A 24,134-nucleotide genomic window follows, 5' to 3' on the forward strand; every position below is an offset into this window, starting at 1 on the left:
GAGTGCTTATAAATAGAAACAATAGAACAATTCAGTATTAAATAAATCTTACATCTGCTGTTTAGCCACTTGAGGGGAAACAATTTTCTAACAAGTGGCAATGGTCAAGAAAACTATGAAATTTAGGCCAGTTGTCACAGAAAATAACTTATTAGTTGCTAAGCTACCAATCCTAAAAGGAACTCAATTAGGGGAGACAAGCAGGCTTAACTAGACCTGCTCTATTCGAGAGCGGAAAGTTGTAGCTGTCAGGTGGTGCCGGTGGATGTGTGGCAGGCAACCTGATTGACAAACTGGTCTTTGCTTGGCATGAAATTTGGCTTTGAATCTGTGAGTGACTGACAGGCGGGTGTCACCTGAAAGTGTGGATTGTGTATTGGAGGGGCTATTTTGCAACAGAGTGATTGACATATTGCAGAAATTGTCCCATACGTGGAGAAAACCAAATAGAGATTTGTTTTGACAAGCATTTCCTTCTTACCTGTTCATTCTGTATACAGAGGAGAGAGAGAGGGGGAAGACACCCTCACAAGTGCTAATTGATCCATCCACTGGATATCAGCATGGCGATGGCCAGGTGGGCGCATGGGAAGATCCCTGGACAGTGAGGAGTCGAGAGGTAGGTGTTCAAGTTCAGAATCTCACATGTATTAGAATTTTAGAAAATAAGGCCCCATTTCATGAACGCTGCTACCTTAATAGGATATAAGCCTACAGGTGTTAGCAGCCATCTTTGCTGTCTCAGGTGAACGGGGTTCCAAGGTAAAATAGAGGATGCCCTGTTCAAATGAATTTCACATAAAGAATAGATAATTTTTAGTGTAAGTGTGTCCCAAATATTGCATGGGATATACTTAAACTAAAAAGAAAATCATTCCTTATTTAAAATTTACATTTATCTGAGCATCCTGTATTTTTATTTGCTAAATCTGGTAACCCTGCATGCAATGAACTTGCTTGGGAATGAAGCCAAAAAAGGCAAAACTGAGGCCCAGAGATGCAAAGAGACAGAGTCATGGTGGCATCTTTTAAGCACCTGGATCCAGCCATGCCCAAAGCTTACTCTAACCACATTCTTCTAGTATTTAAGCAAAAAAAAAAAAAAAAAAAAATTCTTCTTTTACTCTTTCATTAAACTCGTTTGAGTTTGGTTTCTCTCTCTGGCAATCTAAGAACGCCTTCTACTTCTCCCAGTCCATATTTTCCTTCCTTGCTTTAGCAATTGTGTCATATTCTAACTGGAGGCAGCATTATTTTATCTAACAGAAGATGAGCTGTTTTCTGGAACTGTGTCTTACTGCCTTCACAACGGTCATTTGGTTTCTTGAATTACAGACAGTTTTTCTAGTGATTCTAAATTTTCTTCTTCCTTCTCTAACCTTATTGACTACTACGGCTATTTTTCTGAAAGTTAACAATTACTACCTCCCTTTCGCACCACTCATTTTAAAAAATAATTTATAGTAACTATTTAAAATGTTTAAACTATGTGAATTTCAAGTAATTATAAAATCTTATACAGAAATTAGAAGCTAAAGAACAACATAATAATTTTATTGTCACTTGTTAAAAATATTGAATAAATAGCTCTGCCCATTTCTTGCTTTTTTCAAGGAAGTTGACCAGCCATCTTTCTGGCCAATAAAATTGTTTATGTGTTAGCTATAAGGTCTCAGAAAGGGTTTGAATCTACTCTGAACAGGACAAAAAAACCTGAGTTGTCTTATTAATGCATGCTTTTTGGGTGTAAATAACAGAAACCAACTTATTCAGCAGATGCAAAATGTTCAGTTTTATTTTTATAAGGATAGGAGCAACTCAGAGGAGACAAAAGACTGGGATACAGCCAGCTGTCAAAAAGAGACTGGATTCGGGAACTAGAAAGCCTTCTAGGTGCTTTCTCTACTTCCCCTCCTTTCATTTCTTCTCCACTTTCTTTACTCTGGGCTTCAATCACTAAAGACAGATTTCCTCTGAACTTTGTTTAGTCGAAGACCACCCCACATTTACACGATTCAGGTTCAGTGACAGAAACTAACTTGCTGTCTCTCGGTCTCAGTTTCCAAGACACAGAATGTGACTGGCTTACTCAATCAGGTGTTTCTGCTCAGTCGAACTGAGGACGTGGGCAAGGTGACATCATACAAACGTGGCTGCCAAGGACCCATCCCCGTGGACTGCAGCCCATTCTCAGAGTTAAGAGAGCACATAACTCCCAGGGTAATAGTTATTAAGCTATTGTTTCTAAGTTCTCAACCTCCTCTATACTCTGTTCTTTGAAGATGGAGGCTGGGATGCTGCAAATTGCGTAGTGCTTGGGTAGCTAGGCACAAAAGGGTATCTAAAACAGAATTTCAGCTAATGCCAGCCTGGTCAAGTTTGGCTGTGAAAGCAAGACTAATAGTTCAGATGCCTACTGCAAGAATATTCTATGGTCTCTTGGAGTGGAATTTCAAGTACCTGGACTACAACACAGGACTATGATACTGTCCCTAGACTTCAAGTGTCTATCTACTGGCTACTAAGGATGAATGGAATCTGAGTAGGAAATATTTTAAAACTCTTTCAAATAAATCTATAAATATGAGCTCTTAAAATCATCTCAAAGTGTCACTAATGTGTCCACATTTGAAGAACTTTATTTCAGAAAATTCACTTCTGTTAAGTTCATTTGGAGGAAGGCAAAGGAAGCAGAGAGACCGCTGTGCTTGTAGCCTCAAGTGCCACAGAAGTCGAGACAAGGTGGAGAGTGATAAAGTCTAAAGCCACCTGCAGCTGAAGCTCCAGAGACAGACTCCCTGGATTCCAATCCTGAGGGTGCCACTCCCTAGCCCCGTGACATTGAACAAGTAATCTAGCCTTGATGTAGCTCTGTTTCCTTATCACCAATGTTGAGCTAATGAGTGTACCTGGCACGTTCAGCTGTGAAGGTTGGATGAGACGGTTCGTTCAAAATGGTGAGCTGTTTGGGCCTGGCTGAGTCTGTAGGTCTGGACCAAAATAAGCACTCAGTAAATGTCTGCATTATCCTACCTATTCTTACTGAGCTTTTAGGTCTTGAGGCTTCTTGAATGTTATCCCAGAGGCTATGGGGAGGCATTTTGAGGAATTAAGCCATCTATGCTAAACTCCATATGTGTGCTGAATGACTACGACCCAGAGAAGAGAGAGAAAATGATGTGGACACCATAAGCCCAGAGCTTAACAAACTGTGATGACTTTGGCCATAAGTGCTGCTTTATGGCTCTCTATAAAGCTGCCCATCAAAAAGCCCCGACAGATGACCTGCAGTAATGAGAGTACGAAGGGAGCGGCATTGCAGAACATTCTACCTGATGGGGACACAGATCACGGGAAGGGCATTCCCATAAAGCATAGAATGCCTCTCCATCCTTTCCTCCTCCTTCTCATTCCCTACCTTACCCCTCAATTCATTGTCTCGCCTCTCAGTTTCCAGCTCCCATTCATTCTTTCATTTTTTTTCAATGAATCATATTTTAATTTACTCTTGTATTCATTCAACCATCTATTCATCATTTTTAAAATTATTCATATAGCAAATATTTATTGAGCCAATAACTGCAGCTTGGATTTATTGGGCTCTTTGTATATGGTGGATTCTTTGATAAGTATGATAACAGTAAGAACAATAGCATCAACATTTATTGAGCAGTTACTCTGTGTCAGGTACCATGAAAAGTGTTGTGTATGTATTATCTCATTTTATCTCCACAAAAGGTATCTGAGATAAGATGCTGTTATTGTCAATCCTTTATTAAAAGGATTTGTTCTGTAAAATTTGGATTCAGTCAAAAGGCGACACTCAAGAATCCAGAAGGCCACATGTGGCCCCAAGGCTGCAGGTTCCCCATCCCTGGGAGAAGTATGTTAGAGAAGAGAATTTAGGTAAACTGCCCGAAGTTACATAGCTAGTAAATTACAGAGCCAGGGTTCAAAATTATGTCTATCTAATCTAACACATACACTCTTAACCACTACATGGGGCATCCTCAACAGATCTAAAACAACGGTCCTTACAATTCTTGTCCAGTAATGAATTGATAGGGAAGGTGGTCCTTGAACTGTGTCATAAAGTATGGGCAAGGACACTGGTAATAAAATGACTTAAGAAGGTATTCATTTCAATCAAAAACCCACGGTATCATTCCATTTTCCTAGCATAACTCATTTAAAGGGGATTAATATGTCATCATCAATTTGACAAAACCAAAAGGTGAGTTACAAATCTTTCCCTTGAAAGTGCTATGAAATCCAACTCAAACTGGCTTGAAGGATAGTGGAACATATAAACTTGCATCACCGAAAATCTGAAGGGTATCCAGCTTCAGATATGGCTTGATCTAGTGCCATCAAGCACCTGCTTTGTTCATCTCCATTTTTCCTTTTTTTCTACCTTTCACAATGTCAGCTTATTCTTCAGGCCTCAAATGGGTTCCCATTGGCAGTTCCAGGATCTTCCAGTGTAGTAGTAAAGAAGAAATAGCTCTCCTCCTGTGACTTTCAAGGAGGAGAGAGACCCCTTTTTTGTTTTTTTCGCCAGAAACTCTAACAAACTTTTCTACAGATCTCATTGCTTCTGGTTAAGTTTCTTCCCATCATGGATCAAATTATGGTTGCCAGAGGGATGAGATGGGATGACATTATTCCCCAGTCCCTAGAGCTGGGGAAAAGGTCATTACCACAGGAATGCTATGGCTGAGTATGGCAGAGAATTAACTGCCCTGAGGCAGAATCCAAGTGGTGTTATCTGAAGGGGGAAGATGAATAAAAGTTAGGCAGCAAAAATAACTGGAGTCCACTACCCCAAACAATTCAGTTTTTTAATTATTGAGTGCCCAAACTTATCTTCCTGAAGCATATAGCAGCTCAATTTAGCACTGCACTAAACTGGAAATTTTACCTTACTCATTACCATATTGGAAGCATTTTATACACCAAATGCAACAACATTCTTCAACATGAGTCAATGTGATATTTTTTTTCTTTCCAACATGCTTCAGAAGTTCCAACTTTCAAAGTATCTTTAATAGGATTATTGTCATTCTTTTCCTTTATATCAGCTTTGTCTTTTGCATAATCAAAAAGCATCAACATGCAACATTTCAATTAAAAGTCAGATTAAATGCTGTGTTTCTTTACAGGGGTGGTATTTCAATTGCAATTCTTTTCGTGTTGTTTATTCGACAAATGTGTTTGGCATGTGTAAACTGCTGTGAACCACTTTTCTTTTTGTGACATTTTGGGCAGGGGAAAAACTGCACGGCTTAGTGGATGGCACAGTTTGCTACAAGTGGCAATATAAGAATTTGAAATTCTTAAATGATTTAACATTTCCCCTTCTAGCCACATTCTCTACCACAGAGGAGCGATATTCCTGGCAACTCGAACCAATCAGAGGATAGGAGTATAATTTTTACAAAACAAATGTATGTATAAATTATCACTCTCTTCTCCCTTCTCCATAAATAGAGACACTAATAGATCCGTAGCGTGAGATGCGGGTAGGGGTGCCATCTTCTATAACAATTCATCTTGTCACGGAAAGGCAGAATTGAGCAACCTGATCAGTTAAGAGACACAGCTAGACTACAGCATTGTTTGCCATCTCCTGGCTGTATTGGTTTAAGGAGTGTTTCTTGTCTAGAAGAGGGGGCTGGTGCGTGTGTGCATCTCTGATTCAGAGATGGGCACGAGACCGCAGGTAACACAAGCAGGATAAGTGCAAAGCTTTGGCAGGTGCTGCCGGGAATCAGCTTGCTGGTGGTCAGGGTGCCAGGCTGAAAGTAAACCCTCACAGCAGGAAAAGTGGAGGCCTGTGACGTCATTGATGAGCACCTGGATGGAACTGTGCCTGAACTAGATATTTTATCTTTCTATTTAGAATAACATAAAATCCAACTCAAATGGCTCTAAGCCATAAAGGAGATTATTTTTGATTCATTTAACTGTACGTCTAGACATAGGGCAGATTTACTCGAGAGAGTGTTTATTTAGTGATCAGTGGTTGTCATCAAGATCCTAGATTTTTAGTTTTCTTTTTGTTTCTTCTCTCCTCCGCCCGTCTCAACTTCATTCATTCGGAGACAGGCCTCCTGATGGTTATGAGGTGGCTGCCAGTAACGATTTTCCCCTCCTGGTTCAGTAAATGAAACATCTCGGGCAGCATCTCTGAGCTTCAGCTTCACTGGGACCCTGCCCGCTTAACAACCAATTATGGTGATCGGTAGGGGGAGGGAGCGTGCTGATTGGCTAAGCCCTGAGCTGGGGGAGGGGTCTGCTTCCCCGGAAGTACACAGAAATCAAATAGGAAAGCATTAGATACCCGAGAGAAGATCTGAGTTATGTCGGGAAGGATCAATGGAGTGAATGCTGGGAGGAAAAACAGTGCCCGCTAAAGCTATCAACTCCAGACTTCTGGGTTTTGTGCGGCTAAAATTTTTCCCTTTTGTCCTTAGGTGAATTTGACTTCGTTTTCTCTCCTTTGTAACCCAAAGGTACTTACTGGTGGTGACAAATGCTGTATGTCGTTGGGAATAGGGGTGGGCCATTTCTCAACCACACCACCTGGCAACCTGTATCTGTTACCCTTCTCCGTTTTCTTCCACGGCACTTTCCACATCCTAATATATTAGATAATTTATTTTGTATATTGTCTCACTCTTGTCATTAGAGTCTCCATGCGAACAAAGATTGGGGTCTGTGTTTTTACCCCCTAGTGTCTATTACAGTGCCTGGCCCATAATATATGGTCAGTAAATATTTGTTGAATGAGTGAGTGAATGTATGGATAAATTGCATGCATGTGTGTGGGAAAAGGAAGGTCTTCAAGATCAGCTGGCTCACTCTCTGCAGAGACAGCACGGAAATTCCAGGCTCCAGATAGCAAGTCCAAGGTGCTCTCTACTCCTTCCTTCGTCATGGTGGTTATAGGGACGGACCCCAGTCTCCCACGCCAGCTTCTGCTCTGTCAAAGGCATCACCTGTTTTCTTGAGCTCATCTATTTTCTTCAAGTCCGTGAGTGTTCACGTTTCTTAAAGTGTCTCCTGCCTGTGTATTTGAGTTGCAGTTCTTTTCATTTGCAACTGAATGAGGAAGATATCAACGACCTTTTGCCAACTTACCCACCAGGGGTCTTGGGGGTTTATCTTGACTCTGTGCCTGAATCTTTTGTCTCCATTCATGTCTCTCATCAGGTGTTTCTGGAGGTCTCTCCTGCATTCTTAACCCTCCAATATGAGCAAAGGCGCATCCCAGTTCTTAATCCAGGCAGCAGCTTGTACCAATGGTCCCCTGGGATGACTGATTGCGAGTCGCTCACTTGGGCAGTAGAGGAGTCTGGATCTTAGACATTCAATGGAGGTGCCTCCAGAGCCCTCTGATGCCCAGGTGTGCTGTTTTGAGAGTCCTCCCTGGCTGGGGAGCAAAGAGACACCCTGCCTTTCAGGCGCAGATGGTGCCCAGGTGTGGCTTGCTCAGCTGGGCTCCATCTTGGAACGTCTAAATGAATTCTCCAGCTGGTAGTGGGTCACAGCCCTAACATTCCCCTACACCCCAGCAGGACTGTTGACAATGTCAAGAGAGGTCGAATGGGGATGATTTAAGGACTTGATGATCCTCTGAAAATGCTCCTGAAATCCTTCACTTATAGGGAATCACAAACTGTTTAGGGCCATGAAGATCATGGAACAGGACATTTAATGCAAATAAGCAGCTATCCAAACCATTGTGCTTTGTGAATTCAACAATCAACTGTTAATTCAAAAGTCTGATGTTATGAAATTTGAAAAAAAATAGGTATTTGTTAAAAGTACCTTTTTAAAACAATTTATTCAATTTTTTAAATTTGAAAACTCATTCTGCCACTTACTCATTATGTAACTTTGAACAAGTTACTGAAATCAGCGGTTTTCAAATGGGGTCCCAGCAGCAGCAGCACCTGGGAACTTGTTAATATGAAAATCTTGGGGCCCAGGCCAAACCTCCTGAATCAGAGACTCTGGGGAGGGGACCCAGCTATTTGTGGTTTAACAAGCCGTCCAGTGATTCTGACACACCCTCAAGTATAAAAACCACTGACTTAAACTATCCAATCTGAGTTTCCTCCCATGCAAAATGGAAGTAGTGATACTTGGCCTCATAAGGTTGTTGTAAGAATTAAATTCAATAGACTTTACATGCCAAACATTTAGGACAGTGTCCAGAACTTAATATGTGTTCGATATGTGACAACTACCATTAATGTTATTATTATTATTATTGGATTTCTTTTCTAGGTGGCCAACGAATCAGTCTATAACTTGGCATAATAATGAGGGAAGATATTTCAACATTAATCATTGTAACAATAGCTAATTTTTTGAGCACCTCCCCTGTGCCAGCACTCAGCTAATCATGTTGCACACACATATTCAATCCTTAGTAGAAAAAACATGAAGAGAACGGCACTATTATTGTCCACCTTTTACAGGCAAGAAAAATGGATTTGGAGAGCTTACATATCTTGGCCAGAATCGTGGAGGTAGTGAGTGGAAGAGCCAGGAGCAGAATTCAGACTGAGTGTCTGGAGCCCAGGTTAGTGAGCATATAATCACACTGTCTCTCCAAAGTGGTTTGCAAAAGGCCATTTTCATACCCACAGTGCTATTTTGAAAATCTCTATGAAACCAGATATTCCCTACAACACCTGCATCAACATTGTGGCTATTGATTAATTACAGAAGGCTCTCGATCAAGTTTTTGCTTAAAATGAGTTTTTTTTTTTTTTTTTTTGAGAGGCCAGGGCAAAAGGGACTCTGTTACTGATGTCCCCTATAAAGTCCTCCATAAAGTCCTCCATGATTCTTAATTTCTGCCAGCTCACATGGGTTGTGCAGTGACGAGGGGGGATGAGGACAGCCCAGCATCTGTAACCAGGGTTGTTCCTTCTGGGTTGCAGTTTGGGGCACTGATCATCTGAGCTGAAATTGAAGCGTCCATTACACGAGAGAGTCAACTGGGAAAAAAATGCCTTCTTTATCTACGGAAGGTAAATCTTCAGGTGAAGATTAAAAGGAGGAAATGCGGAAATGTGACTTGTAATTACTGTTAAATACGTGTTAGCAGTTGTACTTATTAATATGGGTTTTTGGCCTGTGATGAATGCCAAATTTATACCACTTTTCAATACCCCAAGAAATTCTGGCACCTAAGATTCCAGGGACATACCATAAGATAATTTTAAAAAATAAGTAAAATTATATGTGTAATCAAAGGAATTTCAGAACAAACTGCTGAATTGGTAAAATGAATATGTTTAAAAACTCATCAAAATGTTGTTTGAGAGTAAAATATATATTTATTTAGTGCAAAGTGTTTTTTTTTTTTTTATCCCAAAGAATTTTTAAGGGTACAAATAGGCGAGGAACAAAACCCTGTAGGTTTTCTTATTTGAATGAAGCTGATAACTTTGCCTTTCATTTGGGAGTTTCTGCCTAAATCTTAGAAGCAGGATCTCAGAGATATTATAAGGTGTTGGGTTTATTTAATGTAAAAGTTCCCCATGTCCCTAAAATGACAGTATCAACAATAGCACCGCTAAGCAAACACTAGTTTTGGCTTCTGCCTTTTTTATTTTCTTCCCCTCTTCTTAGCTCCACCCCAGCTCGCTCTTGAAAGGTCTTCTGTTCTGTCAGCCATCATGACATCTGCTGGCGGACACAGGAAGTCATAAATCTGGAGGTTCCCTCTCAACCAAACCTTGTTAATGCTGCCATTTATCACAGGGGCTGGGGTGCCATCTCTGGAGGGCTGGACGCAGAGAGTCCATTTTCTCCCAACTCCTTTCCCAAGAGAGCAACCATTTTAAAAACAGCCACTTTTTCATCTCGCCTTTGCAGACCTAAAAGTCAGGCAGATGCAAACCCGATCGTCAGTGTGCAGCTCTTGGAAAGAAGCCACATTTCCAGGCAACAATAGACTCGACTTGGTGTTTCAGGGCTGAAGCGAGGCGGTTCTGACTAAGCTCTGTCCTTCCTTATTCTGAACAGGCCCCCGACTGCTTCTAAGAGAGGAACGAGGCTTCCCTCCCTTCAAGCCCCTCTGCCCGGGTGCTTCTTTAGGGGCAAAACTTGCTACGAGGGAGTGGAAGGAAGGAGGATTACTTAAACTCAGAGTTACTTTTGTTGAACAAATGCAGGATGATGTTTGGTTTTCGTTTCTTAGAAGTTCATTGTTTCCTAAGCCTCAATTCAAGACCTTTACCTATGCAAGGGACAGTCTAGCTTTTGCTTCTCTAAGTGGGTTCCCTGGAACTGTATCCCCTGTTGGAGCCTGTTAGAAATGTAGCCTCTCAGGCACCACACACATCCCACTTAATCAGAATCCACGTTTTAAACATGCAGGTTTGTGAGGTTGTGCCCCACACTGTAGCTCTCACCCTCACCGTGTTTGGCATTCGTGGCCGGATCATTCTTTGTTTGCAGGTATCTTTCCTGGGCACTGTGGGATGTCTGACAACATCCCTGGTCTCTACCCACTGGATGCCAGTGGAAACCCCCGAGTTGTCACAACCAAAACTGTCTCCAGAGTTTGTCAAATATCCCCTGGGGGGCAAAATCACCCCCACAGGGACCCTAGCAACTCAAAGTGTGGCCTGTGGACTCACAGCTGCAGTGTCATCTAGGAGCCTGTTAGAAATACACCTTCTCAGACCTCCCACCCCAGACCTACTAAACCAGGAGCTCTAGAGGTGGGGCCCATGAATCTGTCTTGACTCTCTGGGCCGTAACAAGCATGCTAAAGTTTAAGAACTCTCAGGCTGCTGAGGATGAGCAGGGAAAAGCAATGCAACAAATACCTAGACTTTGGGTGACGTAAAAATCACCGTGGCTGCAGCATTGCCGAGAGGGAGTAAGGCATGGTTGTTAGGAAGACACACCCTGGAGCCCCGTCAGGAGGGTTTGAACCCAGGCTTCCCCACGTGCTATCTTCATAACCTTGGGGAAGTTATCTAACCGTTCCATGCCTCAGTTTCCTCATGTGTAAAATGGGGGCAACTAAAGCACTTGACCTCATCGCATTGGTTTAAGGATGAAGATCATACTTTAAAGTGCTTAGAACAGTGATTGGCGCCAAGTGCTTCATAAATGTCAGCTGATATTATGATCATTACCATCACTGGCCTGTCTTTCCCTAGATTTTCAAGTCCCCTAAGTGCCAGGCAAGTGCTTTATTCCCTGCCGCTTCCCCAGCACCCAGCCAGTGCCTGGCATGGATCAGGTGCTTAATGAATCTGCGTGGGAAACATGGACATGCCTACAAAGAGAAGAGGACGCCACCAGGAACTCTCTGCCTCCAGTGGCTTCAGTGTGTGCTCTCTTGCCTTCTGTGCTTTATGCCCAAGGGTCCCAGCTTCCACAGTCAGTTTTTGTAAGTTGGCACACTTGCAAAAGTAGAGGATTGTGCTGAACTGAGTTTTATCCCTAAGTACGGATTAGATTATACCTTGGATATATCTGAAAGAAATATCTTCACTCTGAAAACAACAGTCAATCAATAAATGATTATAAAATAATGAAAAAGCTACAAATTTGAGAGTGCTTCTTATGTGTCAGGTATCGTGCTAAATATTTTTACATTTGCTCATATGATCCTCTCTATGCCCCTAATGAAGTCAGTGACATAATTATCCCCATTTCACAGATGGAAAAACTGAAGCCCAGAGAGGTTACATAACTTGCCTACGGTCTTAGCAAGTGGAGAAAATATTTTTTAAATGCTGGTCTTTCTGATTCTAAACCCATGCTTACCTTTCTTCCATGGTGTGTGTACCTGGTCTGTACACAGGGATCACATACCCTAGGATTTCTGGGACAATCCTAATTTGAAACATTCTGCTCTCGCTGTATGCTTAAGAACACACTCATAAGTGTCAGACCACGTCTTTTATTTTATTGAAAAGCTGAAGCTATGATAATAATGAGAATGCTACAGCCCCACAAGGGATACGACAAGGAAGAAGAAAGAGGCCCCTGTTCCCGAACGAGCATACTTGTGCAGAAATTGAACGAGCATACTTGTGCAGAAATTGAAGACTGACCAAATCGTGGAATAGAAAAGACTTATAAGCAAATGCTACACACATTATTATAAACAATAGGATTAGACCAGAGAGCAACTACAAGAGGCATGGAGCTAAGCTTTTGAACATGCTGGTGCATTTGAAAGGTATTTATTGAAGGTCTACTGTGTGCCTGGCACTAAGCCAGGAAGTGGGGACACCTCAGTTAACTAGACAGTCTTGTTTCTTGCCCTCAGGAAGATCACAGTTGGGGGGATTCCAATCTAGCAGATGTTGCTTCGTCACCCATTTCTTCACACCCCAACTCAACTGCTAACTGCCAGTGCCGGTGGCTCTTTTGCCTGCAGGGAAGGCCAGAAGTGGCCCTCGTCAAATAACTGGCAGGAGTTAGTGGATAAATACCCCAGCTCTCCCACCCTTTAGGGGATATAGCTCAAAATTCCATAATCTCTGCCATCTCTCAGCAACCCTAACCAGGATCAAGCTCCCGTTGCCCACATCCCCTATCCTGGCTGCCTTTCCTGTCCTTACTCACTCTCCTACTCTCTACTGGAGTCTTCTAGGATCATCTCCCAGTAATCTACTCACATGCAAATCTTCATCTCAGGGTCTGCTTCTTGGGGAAGCAAAAGCAAGATACAAGCCTTCTAGAAAGAGGGTTTGCAACAGCCCCAGACTATTCAACCATTTTAAGCCTGTGGGTTCCTTAGCTCGCTGGACTGCCCAGCAGTGGTTAAGGAGAAGAGACAAGCTGTATTGTTGGGTGAAAACAGTATTCAGGACAAGTTGCTTTGACATAATCCTAGCAAGCAGGGGTAGCATCTCATGAAATTTTAAGGACAATAGGACGCTTAATGCCTAATCATAATAGATAAGACATGCTCGGGATAAGACAGAAAGGTGTTTTCAGAGCAAATTATATCATTCTCTATTTGCTTCTGAAAGTTGAGGGGCACCTTTGGGCACACAGTTCTAATGAGTCCAGGAAGTAGAGCTTGATGCACAGTTGAGATGGCATAAAATATACTGGAGCCCAGAACTTAAAGGCTGCTTGTCACATGGTTTCCAGGCTGTTCCGGTGCTTACATTCACTTAATGTCTTCCTGCGGTTAATGAAGTTGAGCAATGGATTACTGGGCCAGTGACTTGGTTTAGATTCTTCTGCAGCAGCCGCAAAACACTGTCACTGACTGTAAGTAGCCAACTCCAAGGGAGAAATGTGATATATGTTGAATCTAACAGCTCCCATGTCCCCAATCTGCTCACTCAGCAATCATTCCATGTAAAATATACATAATGCTTAATTGCTGTTGCAAAATTCTACACCTAGCCAAATCAAAACAGTTTTGTGTTTTTTTTTTTAAAGAGAGCCCAATAACTTTTGGAGGATTTATTCTTAGAAGCAAGCTTGCCCATGCCTGAACATCCTTGAACTTTATTGTCATCATCAACCTTACCTGTTTTTAGAAAGCAAATTTCCACCCAGTAGAATGAGACATATTCTCTCCCGTGTTGGTTGAGCAAACCCACTGTAATAGACGAGGTGTTTTCAGGATGCAAGTAAATGGACTGCATTTACCGACAGCTGGGAGGATAAAATTTCAACCTGATACGATGGCCAAGCTCCTCTGTGATCCAGCCCCAACTCATCTCTCCTGCATCACTTCTATTTCCCTCTCCCTGGCTGGGTCTCTCCATCTGAGCTCTGACAGTTGCATCCTTTCTTTTCCTGAAGCACAGAAGTCTCTTCCAGTTTCAGGCCCTGGTTCCTGGTTTGCCACTTCCAGACCTCAGTTTAAATATCCCCTTCCTCAAAGAGCCTTTCCCTGGCCTCAGCCCTGACGTGGGCCCCTGTCTCACCCCCTACTCTCCGGTCACTGTGCTTTCTTTTCTTCCATTCACTCTCCACGACCTGGGATTCCCTCTTAGCTTGTTCTCCCCACCAACAGGAAGTTGTACCAGGTGTCCTGGGTGGATACAAAAAAACCCCAGAGATTTCTGCCTTGAAGTTTTCACAAAATAGTTACTGGGAGGAGGGACATCATGAACGAGTTAAATGACATAAGAGGAAGGCAATGAATTATATCCTCAAGGGCAACATCCCGTGCTACACTGGCTCTCAAACTTGGCTGCACATTGGAATCGCCTGGGAGCTTTAAAAAATACCGATGGCCGATCCCACCCCCACACACTGATGTAATTGGTCTGGGGTGAGACCTTGGGCATTGGGATTTTTAAAATCACCCCCGTTGAGTATAACATGCAGCAGAGTTGGAGAGCATAGCTTTTCACACTTAGCGCATTATATACATATAGAGAAGTGCATGAATCCTAAATGTGCAGCTGATGTTCTCAGCCTGAACCCACCAGAGGAACTGGCACCCTCGGAAGAGCAACACCAGCCTCTTGGCAACCTCCTCGCACCCACTTTCCACGGCAACCATCCCCCTGATATCCAAGCATGAATCAGTGCACCCTGCTCACATACTTATGTATTTGAAATCATATGCTACAGTGAGACTCTTTGTTGTGAAAAGATAACGGACTAGAGAGGCTTGAATCACACGAGATCCACTAGGAGGGACTCGTGGAAGAGGCGGTATTTAAGGAGGGCCTGGCAGATGCAATGGGCAAGAGAGAGGACAGGGAGAAAGGGAGGGAGGTTGGGGAGGGAAGGGCAGCAACAGGAAGCACACAGGCTAGAATGCTGTATGTCCATATCTAAGGAAAACCCTCTTGGGCCAAAGGTATTTTTAAGGACACCTGGCAAGCATGCTCAGCTCCATACCCAACTGCTCCACAGACTTGTACTGAGCACCGAGACTGCATGGGACTTGGGAGTACTGGGGTGTATAGAACTTACATTTTAATTTGAGGAGACAGACAATAAACAGGCAAATACATGAAGAAGAAGATACTCCCAGAAAAAGAGTGGGACAGATGGGGTAGCCACAGAGACAACATGCGGGTTTAGAGTGAAGAGGGAAAACGGGTCTGGGGGAGGAATCTTGGGAGAGGGAAGAGTCAGCGCAAAGGCCCTGAAAACCTGTACAGGAGGAATCAGGGTAACAGAGACATTTCCCCATGCCCGAGAATCTCACAGCCTACCCCAAAGCCCAGTAATTAGAGCAGTGCCCTGCACAAGGCGGGTACTTGGCAAATATTTGTTTTAATTGCATTGGGTTGGAGCCCAGCAGTACGACTAACAACACAACAACAACAACTTCAATACAGTGTGTGCTTTGATGGGGGAATACGCTGGCTTCTATGGGTTCAATGAGCGGACTTTTCAACCCACCCTTTTGAATGAATCCAAGAACATATGCCCTTTCTGTTCCTTGTGTGCAAATAAAGGCTGAGAACTTGATTCACTTGTTATAAAATGCAACTTTTGTCCAGGAAATATTCCTATGCCTGGTACCTTATCAGAGTGAACTGAGAACTTTAAAGATTTCAGATTTTCTGGCCCCACCATGGGATCTAATTAATAAGTCTACAATAGGGCCTGGGCTTATCTTTAAAAAGAATAAAATAAAATAAATCCCCAAGTGATTCTTATGTTCAGCCAATGTGGGAACAACTGTTCTGGAAGATGGGGTTGAGTCATTCCAAGCAGTTCATGCCCTTACACATCCCAAAGTTTGAGTGTTGGACTCTAGGAAGCTAAGCTCCCTGGAGCCTTAAATACAGCTTATTCCAAGACACCAGTTCTGGAAGAAGTTTCCCAAAGTGCCAGAGTCTGTGGCTTAGAACAGTATTTTGCCAATTCTAGCAATGCCAAAGCCACCTTTTCTCATATTTTGCCATTTCCACATACCACCTGAACCATTGTTTACCCTCTGTGGTTCCTCAACTATATTTATTTTTAAAACTCAACTAAATGTGTTTAAACTTTAGAGTGCTATTATACATGAAGAGCAGTACCCTTCACTAAAATAAAACATAACCCTAAAACAAATTCAATGGAAACAAACCAATTTTTAAAAGTCTATCTAGATACTCTTATCCCTTCCAAGCTTCTGAGCCTGAGATCTGTGGTGTTTGGTTGAAAAATAGAAGTTAGCAAGTGTTAGGTATAGAAGAAACCCTAGCACCAAATGGAGACTTTCTCATATTGAAAGAGAATTGGAAGGTATTAACTTTCTCACTACATGACTCAATGCTATTTAATGACATGTCTACAACACTCAACAACATCTGGGTATCATTGTGTTATACATCCCACCGGTGTAGCCAAAATTGTCTTTGTGGATAACTAAGTTAACTACTCTATATTGGTAGCAGTAGGAAGAAATACAAATTAATAAAAGAACACTCTAGAAGTGTGGAACCAACAATGTGTTGTAGCCAGCCAGAAGGTAGGTATTGCAGAGTTATTATTAATATAAATCCCCTCCCCACCCCCAGCTCCCGAATGGCCTCTTTCCTAGTTCCCAGTCTTTGGGATGTTATAGTAACAGACGGTTTTGAAGGTGAGGATCCTACCTTATGCATCCCAGCATCCCCTGTGCTTGGGCAATGCCTGGCACACCTAACACGCACAGTAGATGTTTGTTAAATGATTGGCTGGATGTAATGCACACACCAAATCAATAGGCACCGGGCTTCTACAGAATGGGGCAGGTTCATGGTGAGCTTGCTGCAGCCTCAGTCCTCTTTCTGTTCAGGCCTTGAGTCCTGATCCTATAACTGGTTCCTTGACTGCGGGCCTGTAGGGTTTTTACTGAACACTGTGCTATGAGCCCTAGCACAGTGCTCCGTAAAGGTGTATTGGGCAATTAGAATTAATGCTTTTTTGCTGACATTGCCAACTATGAAATAGGGCTTTTTGTGCCTCAGTTGCCTAAGGATTAGGCTGGAATTGGGTGGGGCTGGTCATGGGTGGAGGCCATCTGAGTGATTTAGGGCAGGTGACTTAACAACTTGCACCACACATGCGAGATGGAGAAACACGTGGGGATGTTAAAAATGATTAAATAGCACTTTACAAACAGTGACAGTAACACATTGTGGCTGACAAGTAGAGTGGGGAAAGTTAAGTTTCCTATATAGCCCAAAAGAACTCTTATGAAAGACATTTATGGAGTAAGTACCTGGTAATTTGCCATGAGGAAGGGCGAAGGTGGCAGGTGGGGGGTTGCAGGTGGGAGGTAGCCCAGAGCAGACCAGTCTCGCCTCGCTGGCGGTAGGTTCATGAAGGGTGGGTAGTGAGGCGAGGGCACAGGTGAAGCCCCATCACAATGGCCACAATAGCAATGTCACCCCTTGAACCCATAAATTATATTAATATTTAAGCCTGACTTGGCTTTATAGTTACCAATATTGAGTATGTCTGATTCCAAAAGAACAAAGGCTTTTGGAGGCAGAAGTTCTCCAACTGGGGTGAGCAAGAACTTCACTTGTGGGGAGTGGGGGTTGCATATTCAAAATGCAGATTTCTAAGCCCTCATCCAGAAGTTTTTCATTCGGAAGGTCTAGGGCATTGGTGCTCAACCAGGGGCCATGTTGCTCCCACCTCCCCAGGGGACATGGGGGAATGTCTACAGACAGTTTTCCTTGTCATAACTGGGGTGGAGAGGCTTTGCATCTAGGGGGTAGAAGCTTGGGATGCTCCTAAACCAGGAGTCTCCAAACTTTTGGCACCAGGGACTGGTTGCATGGAAGACAATTTTTTCAGGGACGTGTGGGGGGTGGGGCGGGCGGGGGCAGAGCTCAGGCCCCTGATGCCAGGAATGGGAGAATCTGTAAATACAGATGAAGCCTTGATTGCCCCTCCCCTCCTGCTGCTCACCTCCTGCTGTGGGGCCTGGCTGGGGTTCTAAGTTTCATGGAAGACCATTTTTCCAGGGGGATCCGGGGACATGAAGCTCAGGCGGTGATGTATGGCCTGGTTCCTAACAGGCCACAGACTGGTACTGGGGGCTGCAGCCTGGGGGTTGGGGACCACAGACCTAAATTACATTGCACAGGACAGCCCCTCCCAACAAAGAATTATCCTGCTGAAAATGTCAATAATGCCTGGGTTGGAAAATCTTGTTCTAGGGTAAGGACCAGCTATGTGCATCTTAACAAAGGGCCTCGGGAAATTTTCATGCAGGAAGCAGAAGCTTTAGACAATACCTGTCTTTTTAATCTGAGGGCATCGATATCAGAGTTCCCTTTCTGCCTAATGCCTTCCCCACATTTAAAACTCGGCTTTGCCGTAACTCCCCCTGTGAAGCCCTGCCTAGTAACCATCCTTCCTTCCTCCCAGTCCAGGTCAATTGCCCCTCCCAAGGACACCTCTGTCCCAGCCTACACCACTTGTCCCTTGTTTGTGCCCACCCTCCCCACGCCCCCCCGGGGAAGGAATGCTCCTTGAGGGTGGGATCCAGGTTCATCCTGTTCATAGACCCATTCCCAACACCTTGCAACGTGCCCGGCACCTGGCCCACAGCGGGACTTAATAATCCCATGTTAGCTTCACTCTGTATGGGCTCAACTGACATCACCTGTACTGAATCTAGAGCTACCTACCCCCTCTTTTGGGCACCATTACAGCACTCAATTTTAACGTCTTCCTGGAGCTTATCACCTGAGACTATCCTGTTTGTTTATTTTTCATTCGGTCAACATATATTTTATTGAGTACTTACTACATGTCTTGCACTTTGCCAACAATTCGGGATACAACGGAATGAAGAGGCAAAAATCTCTCTTCCCAACAGAGCTTATATTCTGAAGGAGGAACTCTGACAACAAACAAAATGGAAAACTGCAGGTAAGACCTGCAACACTGATCAGTCCTATAGGGGAAAAGGAAATGGAGCAATGGGATGGGGAGTGTTTGAGAGAGAGAGAGAGAGAGAGAGAGAGAGAGAGTGCGCGCGCATGCGCGCGTGCGAGCGAGTGTGTGAGACATTTTAAGTGAGGTGGACCTCTGGGAAAGGGCGCTATTTAAGCAAAGACTGGAAATCAGAGTGGGGGCCACTGCCTGCTGTCCTCCACTAGAATATAAACACCAAGAGGGCCAGGTCCTTCCCTTTGTCTACGGCTGCTGCGTCTGTTTCCAGAACAGGCACACAGTAGGTGTGTACTGTTCCAAGGAAACAAAAAGAAAACTACCTGATTAGACTGTTAAGTAGGAAGAGAGATTTTTTTTGTTTTTATGACCACCCATTGATTAGCAAGAAGCTGGGAGGAACAGGGACATTAAACTTAAGTGGGGGTGGGGAGGACATTTTGGGGGGTCAGGTTAAGACAGAGGATGGAGGTCATGACCAGATAATGTTCCCTCCTCCTTCCCCTCCCCCACCCCAAGCAAACCTAAGTTCTTCCTCCCCTAAAATTGCTGATGGTTCCCGCCAGTCAGTCACTCTGACCCTCTGAGTCTCCCTTCCGGGCCTCCCAGCTTTGGAGTTGGGCCAGCACCCTGCCTCCCTTTCTCAGGCACCCTTCCCTGCTCACCTCCGGCCCTCCCCGCCCCCTCCCCGCCCGTCCTCCTCCCAGAGGGGTGTCCCCGAGCCTGCCGGGCACGCCCTGGCCCCAGCGAGGAGGGCGCACCGAGGGATCCCGCCCGGGCCCCCGCCCCCCGCCCCGCTCCCCGGCGGGACACTGTCCCTTTAATAGACTCCCTCTGCCTGGCGCTCTGCGGCTGGGGAGTAAATTTCTCCCTGTCATCAGGTCGCGGGGAGAGGAGGAGGAGGAGGAGTTTGTTAATGTTCAGTTTGTTCAGCGGGATCGATGTTTGCTGGCATCGCCTCGCCCTGTCTTGTGTGTGTGTGCGAGTGTGTGTGTGTGTTTGTGTGTGTGCATACGTGGGGGGTGTGAGTGCGTGTGTGCGAGGAAGCGAGAGTGCGTGCGTGTGTGAGTGCGTGTGAGTGTGTCTGTGTGTGTGTCTGTGTGTGTGTGTGTGTGAGTGAGTGAATTCCAGATTTTCAGTCTTTCCAAAACCCGCTCCTGTCCTCTCGCATATCACTCACAGACGGGGATCTGACAGCAGCCACAAACCCACAGTGAGTGATCTCCCCCTGCGCGGATCCGCCATCGAGATCGGCAAGGAGGAGGAGGAGGAAGAGCAGCAGGAGGAGGTGGAGGAGGAGGTGGAGGAGGAGGTGGAGGGAAAGAGGAGAAGGAAGAAGAAGAAAAAGAAGAAGAAACCCATTACCTTCCCAGGATTGCCTTTTTTCCTTATCTTTACGCGCGCGTGTGCGTGTGGCGCGTGTGCGCCCCTCGTCCCTTCCATCTGAACCCGGTCTTGGATGTTTAATAAAGAAATCAAGTGTCTCAACAGTCACCAAAAAAAAAAAAAGCAAAAACAAACAAAAAAAATTCCAAAAGCCAAAACAAAAAAAGAGAGAGAGAGAGAGAAAGAGAGAGAGAGAAAAGAAAAAAAAAAATCCAAAACAAACAAACAAACAAACAAGGCAGAACCAACCTCTACTTCAAACCAGCCGGCACAAGCCACCCGTGTCTGCCACCCAGAGAGGGGGGTCTCTGGCCCGTGGTGGAGGAGTTGCAGGGGGGATCGTCAGGGGGACAGAGGCCGAGTGACGTCCTAGGAGCCACCAGGCAAGAGGCGGAGGAGACCCAGAGAGGCCAGAGAGACAGCGGGCCCCCGCGCGCGGCTCGGGGCTGGGGCGCCAGAAGTGGGACTGGAGCGAAGTAGAGCGATGCCAAGGAGGAAACAGCAGGCACCCAAGCGGGCGGCAGGTAAGAGAAACGGCTCCGCTTCGGGGCTGCCCAGCCCGGGCTGCCCGGCGCGCCGCGCTCCTCGCCCGCCCTCCTCGCCCCTGGGTGCCCGGGGACGCCACCCCCTTACGCTTTCGGGGGAGTTCGCTCCCGGGTGCCCCTCCAATAACCCCGTCGTCTCTCGCCTTCTCCGATCGCCCACATCCTCCTCTTCCAGGCTCCGGTTGGGTGGGGGGGAGCTATCCCACCAAGCCTTCCCTCCTTAAACTTTTTTCCTCCACCCTCTACCCCACCCCTAACTTTCTCCCAGTCTGTTTCTTGCCTCTTGGGCCAAAGTCGGATTGAGGATTTGGGGTGCGGAGTAGGGAGACAACCCCTCCACCCCCGCATCACTCCGCGTGGTCAGTGCCAGCGGCTTCTGGCCTCCGGGGACAGCGTCTCCTCTCGCTGGGGCTTGGGGCACTGAAGTGTGAGGCATGCCCAAGACCTGGGCTGCAGGCTGGCTTTGGGGCGAGCAATGGGAGTTTGGCTTTGATCGCCAAGGTGGAAAAAACACCCCAGGAAATGGATGAGTCTTTGCATATGTTTTCTAAAAGGATCCACGTTCTGAAATCTAATCAACACTTTCCCTTCGCTTTAAAAATAAAAGGTGGGGGGAATGCTCCCCATAGAAATTTAAACAACTCTGGATTTTCTTTGCCTAGAGAGAGTGAGTTGCAAACTTTGTGGATTGATTTGTTTGGTAGGAACTATCCCATCGCAATGCTTACCTCCCCCCCCCCCCAAAAAAAGATAGGAACAGGTTAATGGATCAGTACAATAGACCTTCTAAGGGATTTTTTTTTCTTTTGGGCTGCTTAATTGCTTTTTTAATAGTATGCTGGGGTTTTGTTTCTCGGAAGTGTAATATGAAAGTTCATTTTTCTCCTGCCAGACCCACCCACTGAAAAATCAGCTTTCCACTTGATTGCTAGTTTTGATTTGACATTTGATTGATCACCTGTCATCTCACTGCCTTTGATCTATTCATTCTTGATATATATCAATAAATCACTCACCATGGTAACTCAGAGTGCCAGTGACGCAAGCCTTGCCCTCTATATTCAGAGCCAGACATGCACAATTATTATCTTGTTTGGCTTTTAATGTGGGCGTTTTTATTTCTTTGTGTCGTTTAGTTGAATCAGGGCTTTAGCAAAAAGCTTGAGTTTTTTTTTTTTTTTCCTTCCTCTTTCTCTCTCTCTGTCTTTGCCCTCTTGGTTTAGGCAGGATCAGTTAAGGCTGGTCTTCTTTCAGAGCCACCTCCACATTTCATTCCGTTTCAACTCGAGCAAAACATAGGGAGAAGTTCGGTGGAACACTTTAATAAACTTTGCAAACTCACCCCTAGAACAAATCCAAAGTTAGTTTGGAATCTGGGGAAAGTGGGCATTTGTGTCTGAACATGCAGGACCATCCAGCTTGCCCTCCATAGTTGCCCGATTCCAGCCTGAATGACAATGTATGTGTTTTGAAACATCCACAATTATCTTCCCTTCTGAACACAGAACTGCTTCCGTAACCATTTGTAGGTTGGTTCGACTGGCATGCGGAAATATCATTTATAACACGTTGATTCGTATATTTTCCAATTGTTTCCCTAAGAGTAAAATAATTAAAATATTTTTAGTACCATATATATTTGGAACTTGCCTCATCAGTGAGGTTTTCTTTTTTCAACTCCAGCTACTTCTTTTGAAAACAATTCCTGCCTCCTACCCCTGTCTCTTTCTGCTTTTAACTCGCTTATTTTTTAAGACTCAGACTGCTTTGCAATCTGACAGCGTTGGGTGTGTGCAATGGCTTTTGAGACTTAGGAAGAGTGAGCTTGCTGCATCAGGTTCTGGCAACATAAGTTTAAGTGTAGCTAGATTATTAGAGATAACGTCCTTATTGTTGTCCCGAAAGAGAACCCTGGGCTACAGTCCAGCAAGAAGTGATACTGCCCTGAAAATTACTCTTTTTTTTTTTTTCCTTGTTGTTCCCGTAAAGGCCATCAACAACTAGGCAGTAATTTAAATTACCAGAATGACTGGACATGTCTCCTTTAGTAAGCTCATTACAAAAAGTGCATTGCTCAGAATTGCACGACTTTGATTATAATTATCCTCTGATCAATGAGGATCCAGGTGTACGTAACATAATGCTGTATCACATTATTTAAATTACATCCTTTTCATTAAGCTGTCTCTATTGGTGCTGGCTGGTCTATTTATTGTAGCGTGTGTGTGTGTGTGTGTGTGTGTGTGTGTCAGAAACTTGTGACTATAGTTTCAGTTTTCTGGTCTATTGTATTCCTAGTGTCTTTATATGTTTGTTTTCATGACATTTTCACTGGAAGAAGTGGAAACCCTTTTCAAGCTGAAAGGGAATAATTCCTATCGTACACAGTGAGGCCCCTCTTACTGTATTTATTTGCTCACATATTAAGAGAGCAGATAGTTTTTCACACAATGTTTCTTCCACTCCTCCGAGGTCATCAGTGCCCTCCTCTGTTTTTAGTTGAGGTGGTTATTCACAAGTAAAGTTAGCCACTTTGGGATTCTTTATCCAGTTAACAACTAGGGAAGAGGAAAAGGTGGGTTCTAAGAGTATGGCCATACTAACTTTTATCACTGCTAAAAATTAAACATAATGTACAACTGCAAGAAATTATGCCCAAGGACTGATGTTGAAAGTTTGATTTCTAGCTCAATTAATGAAGAACAGGAGATAGAAAAAGCTTGTGAGTCCATCAGAGCTGAGGCTCTCCCGGAGCACTTTTTCCCGAGAACTGTTCCAGGCAATTTGATTCCTTTGCATTATTAGTTTTAAGTTCCCTGTTTCAAGGAATCAATTACAGAACTTTCTAATAAAGCAGGTATCGAAATAGAAGAAGCAGGATGATATAATATGTGATAGGGAATTTTAGTCTTTATTTCTTACATTCTCACCCCTTCAGGGGGAAGGGCTGTGAGGTAGGCAATTCTCTTTAAGAAACAGCTAAGTCAGAATATTTGCCTCCGAAATGTCATTCTTCCTGGCTTTCTTAAGCTATGCTGTTCCACCATGCTATGACTTAGGGCAAGAAGAAAAGTTTAGAAAGCAGCCTGCAGTACCCCAGGGGTTCGTGAATGCTTGCTTCCTCGGATGTATATTTCACTCACCCTTAAAATGCATCCACTTTTACCTGAAAATATTGCCAGATTCTGTACCAGCATCTTTCCCCGCTATCCATTTTAGAGAAGATAGAGAAGATGGCAGGAAAATGAAATAAAAAAGAACAGTATTTTTATTTGTTTATAGTTTATAGGATGCAGAGTGGTTAAAAATTTAAAATTGTAGACTTATGATAATGCTTCTATT

General features: G+C 44.2%; 1 protein-coding gene across 1 annotated transcript in view; it reads left to right on the plus strand.

The window, feature by feature from the left end:
* Positions 1 to 19,850: 19,850 nt before the first annotated feature.
* The window catches only part of TSHZ2 (teashirt zinc finger homeobox 2), a 249,291-nt gene continuing 245,007 nt past the window's right edge, over positions 19,851 to 24,134 (plus strand). The window contains exon 1 of the mRNA XM_069496068.1: positions 19,851 to 20,771. Within this exon, the coding sequence (XP_069352169.1) occupies positions 20,732 to 20,771 (40 nt within the window). The 5' untranslated portion in view covers positions 19,851 to 20,731. The remainder of the gene's footprint in view (positions 20,772 to 24,134) is intronic.

Source organism: Eulemur rufifrons, chromosome 20 (genome assembly GCF_041146395.1).
Source record: "Eulemur rufifrons isolate Redbay chromosome 20, OSU_ERuf_1, whole genome shotgun sequence".
NCBI lineage: Eukaryota > Metazoa > Chordata > Mammalia > Primates > Lemuridae > Eulemur > Eulemur rufifrons.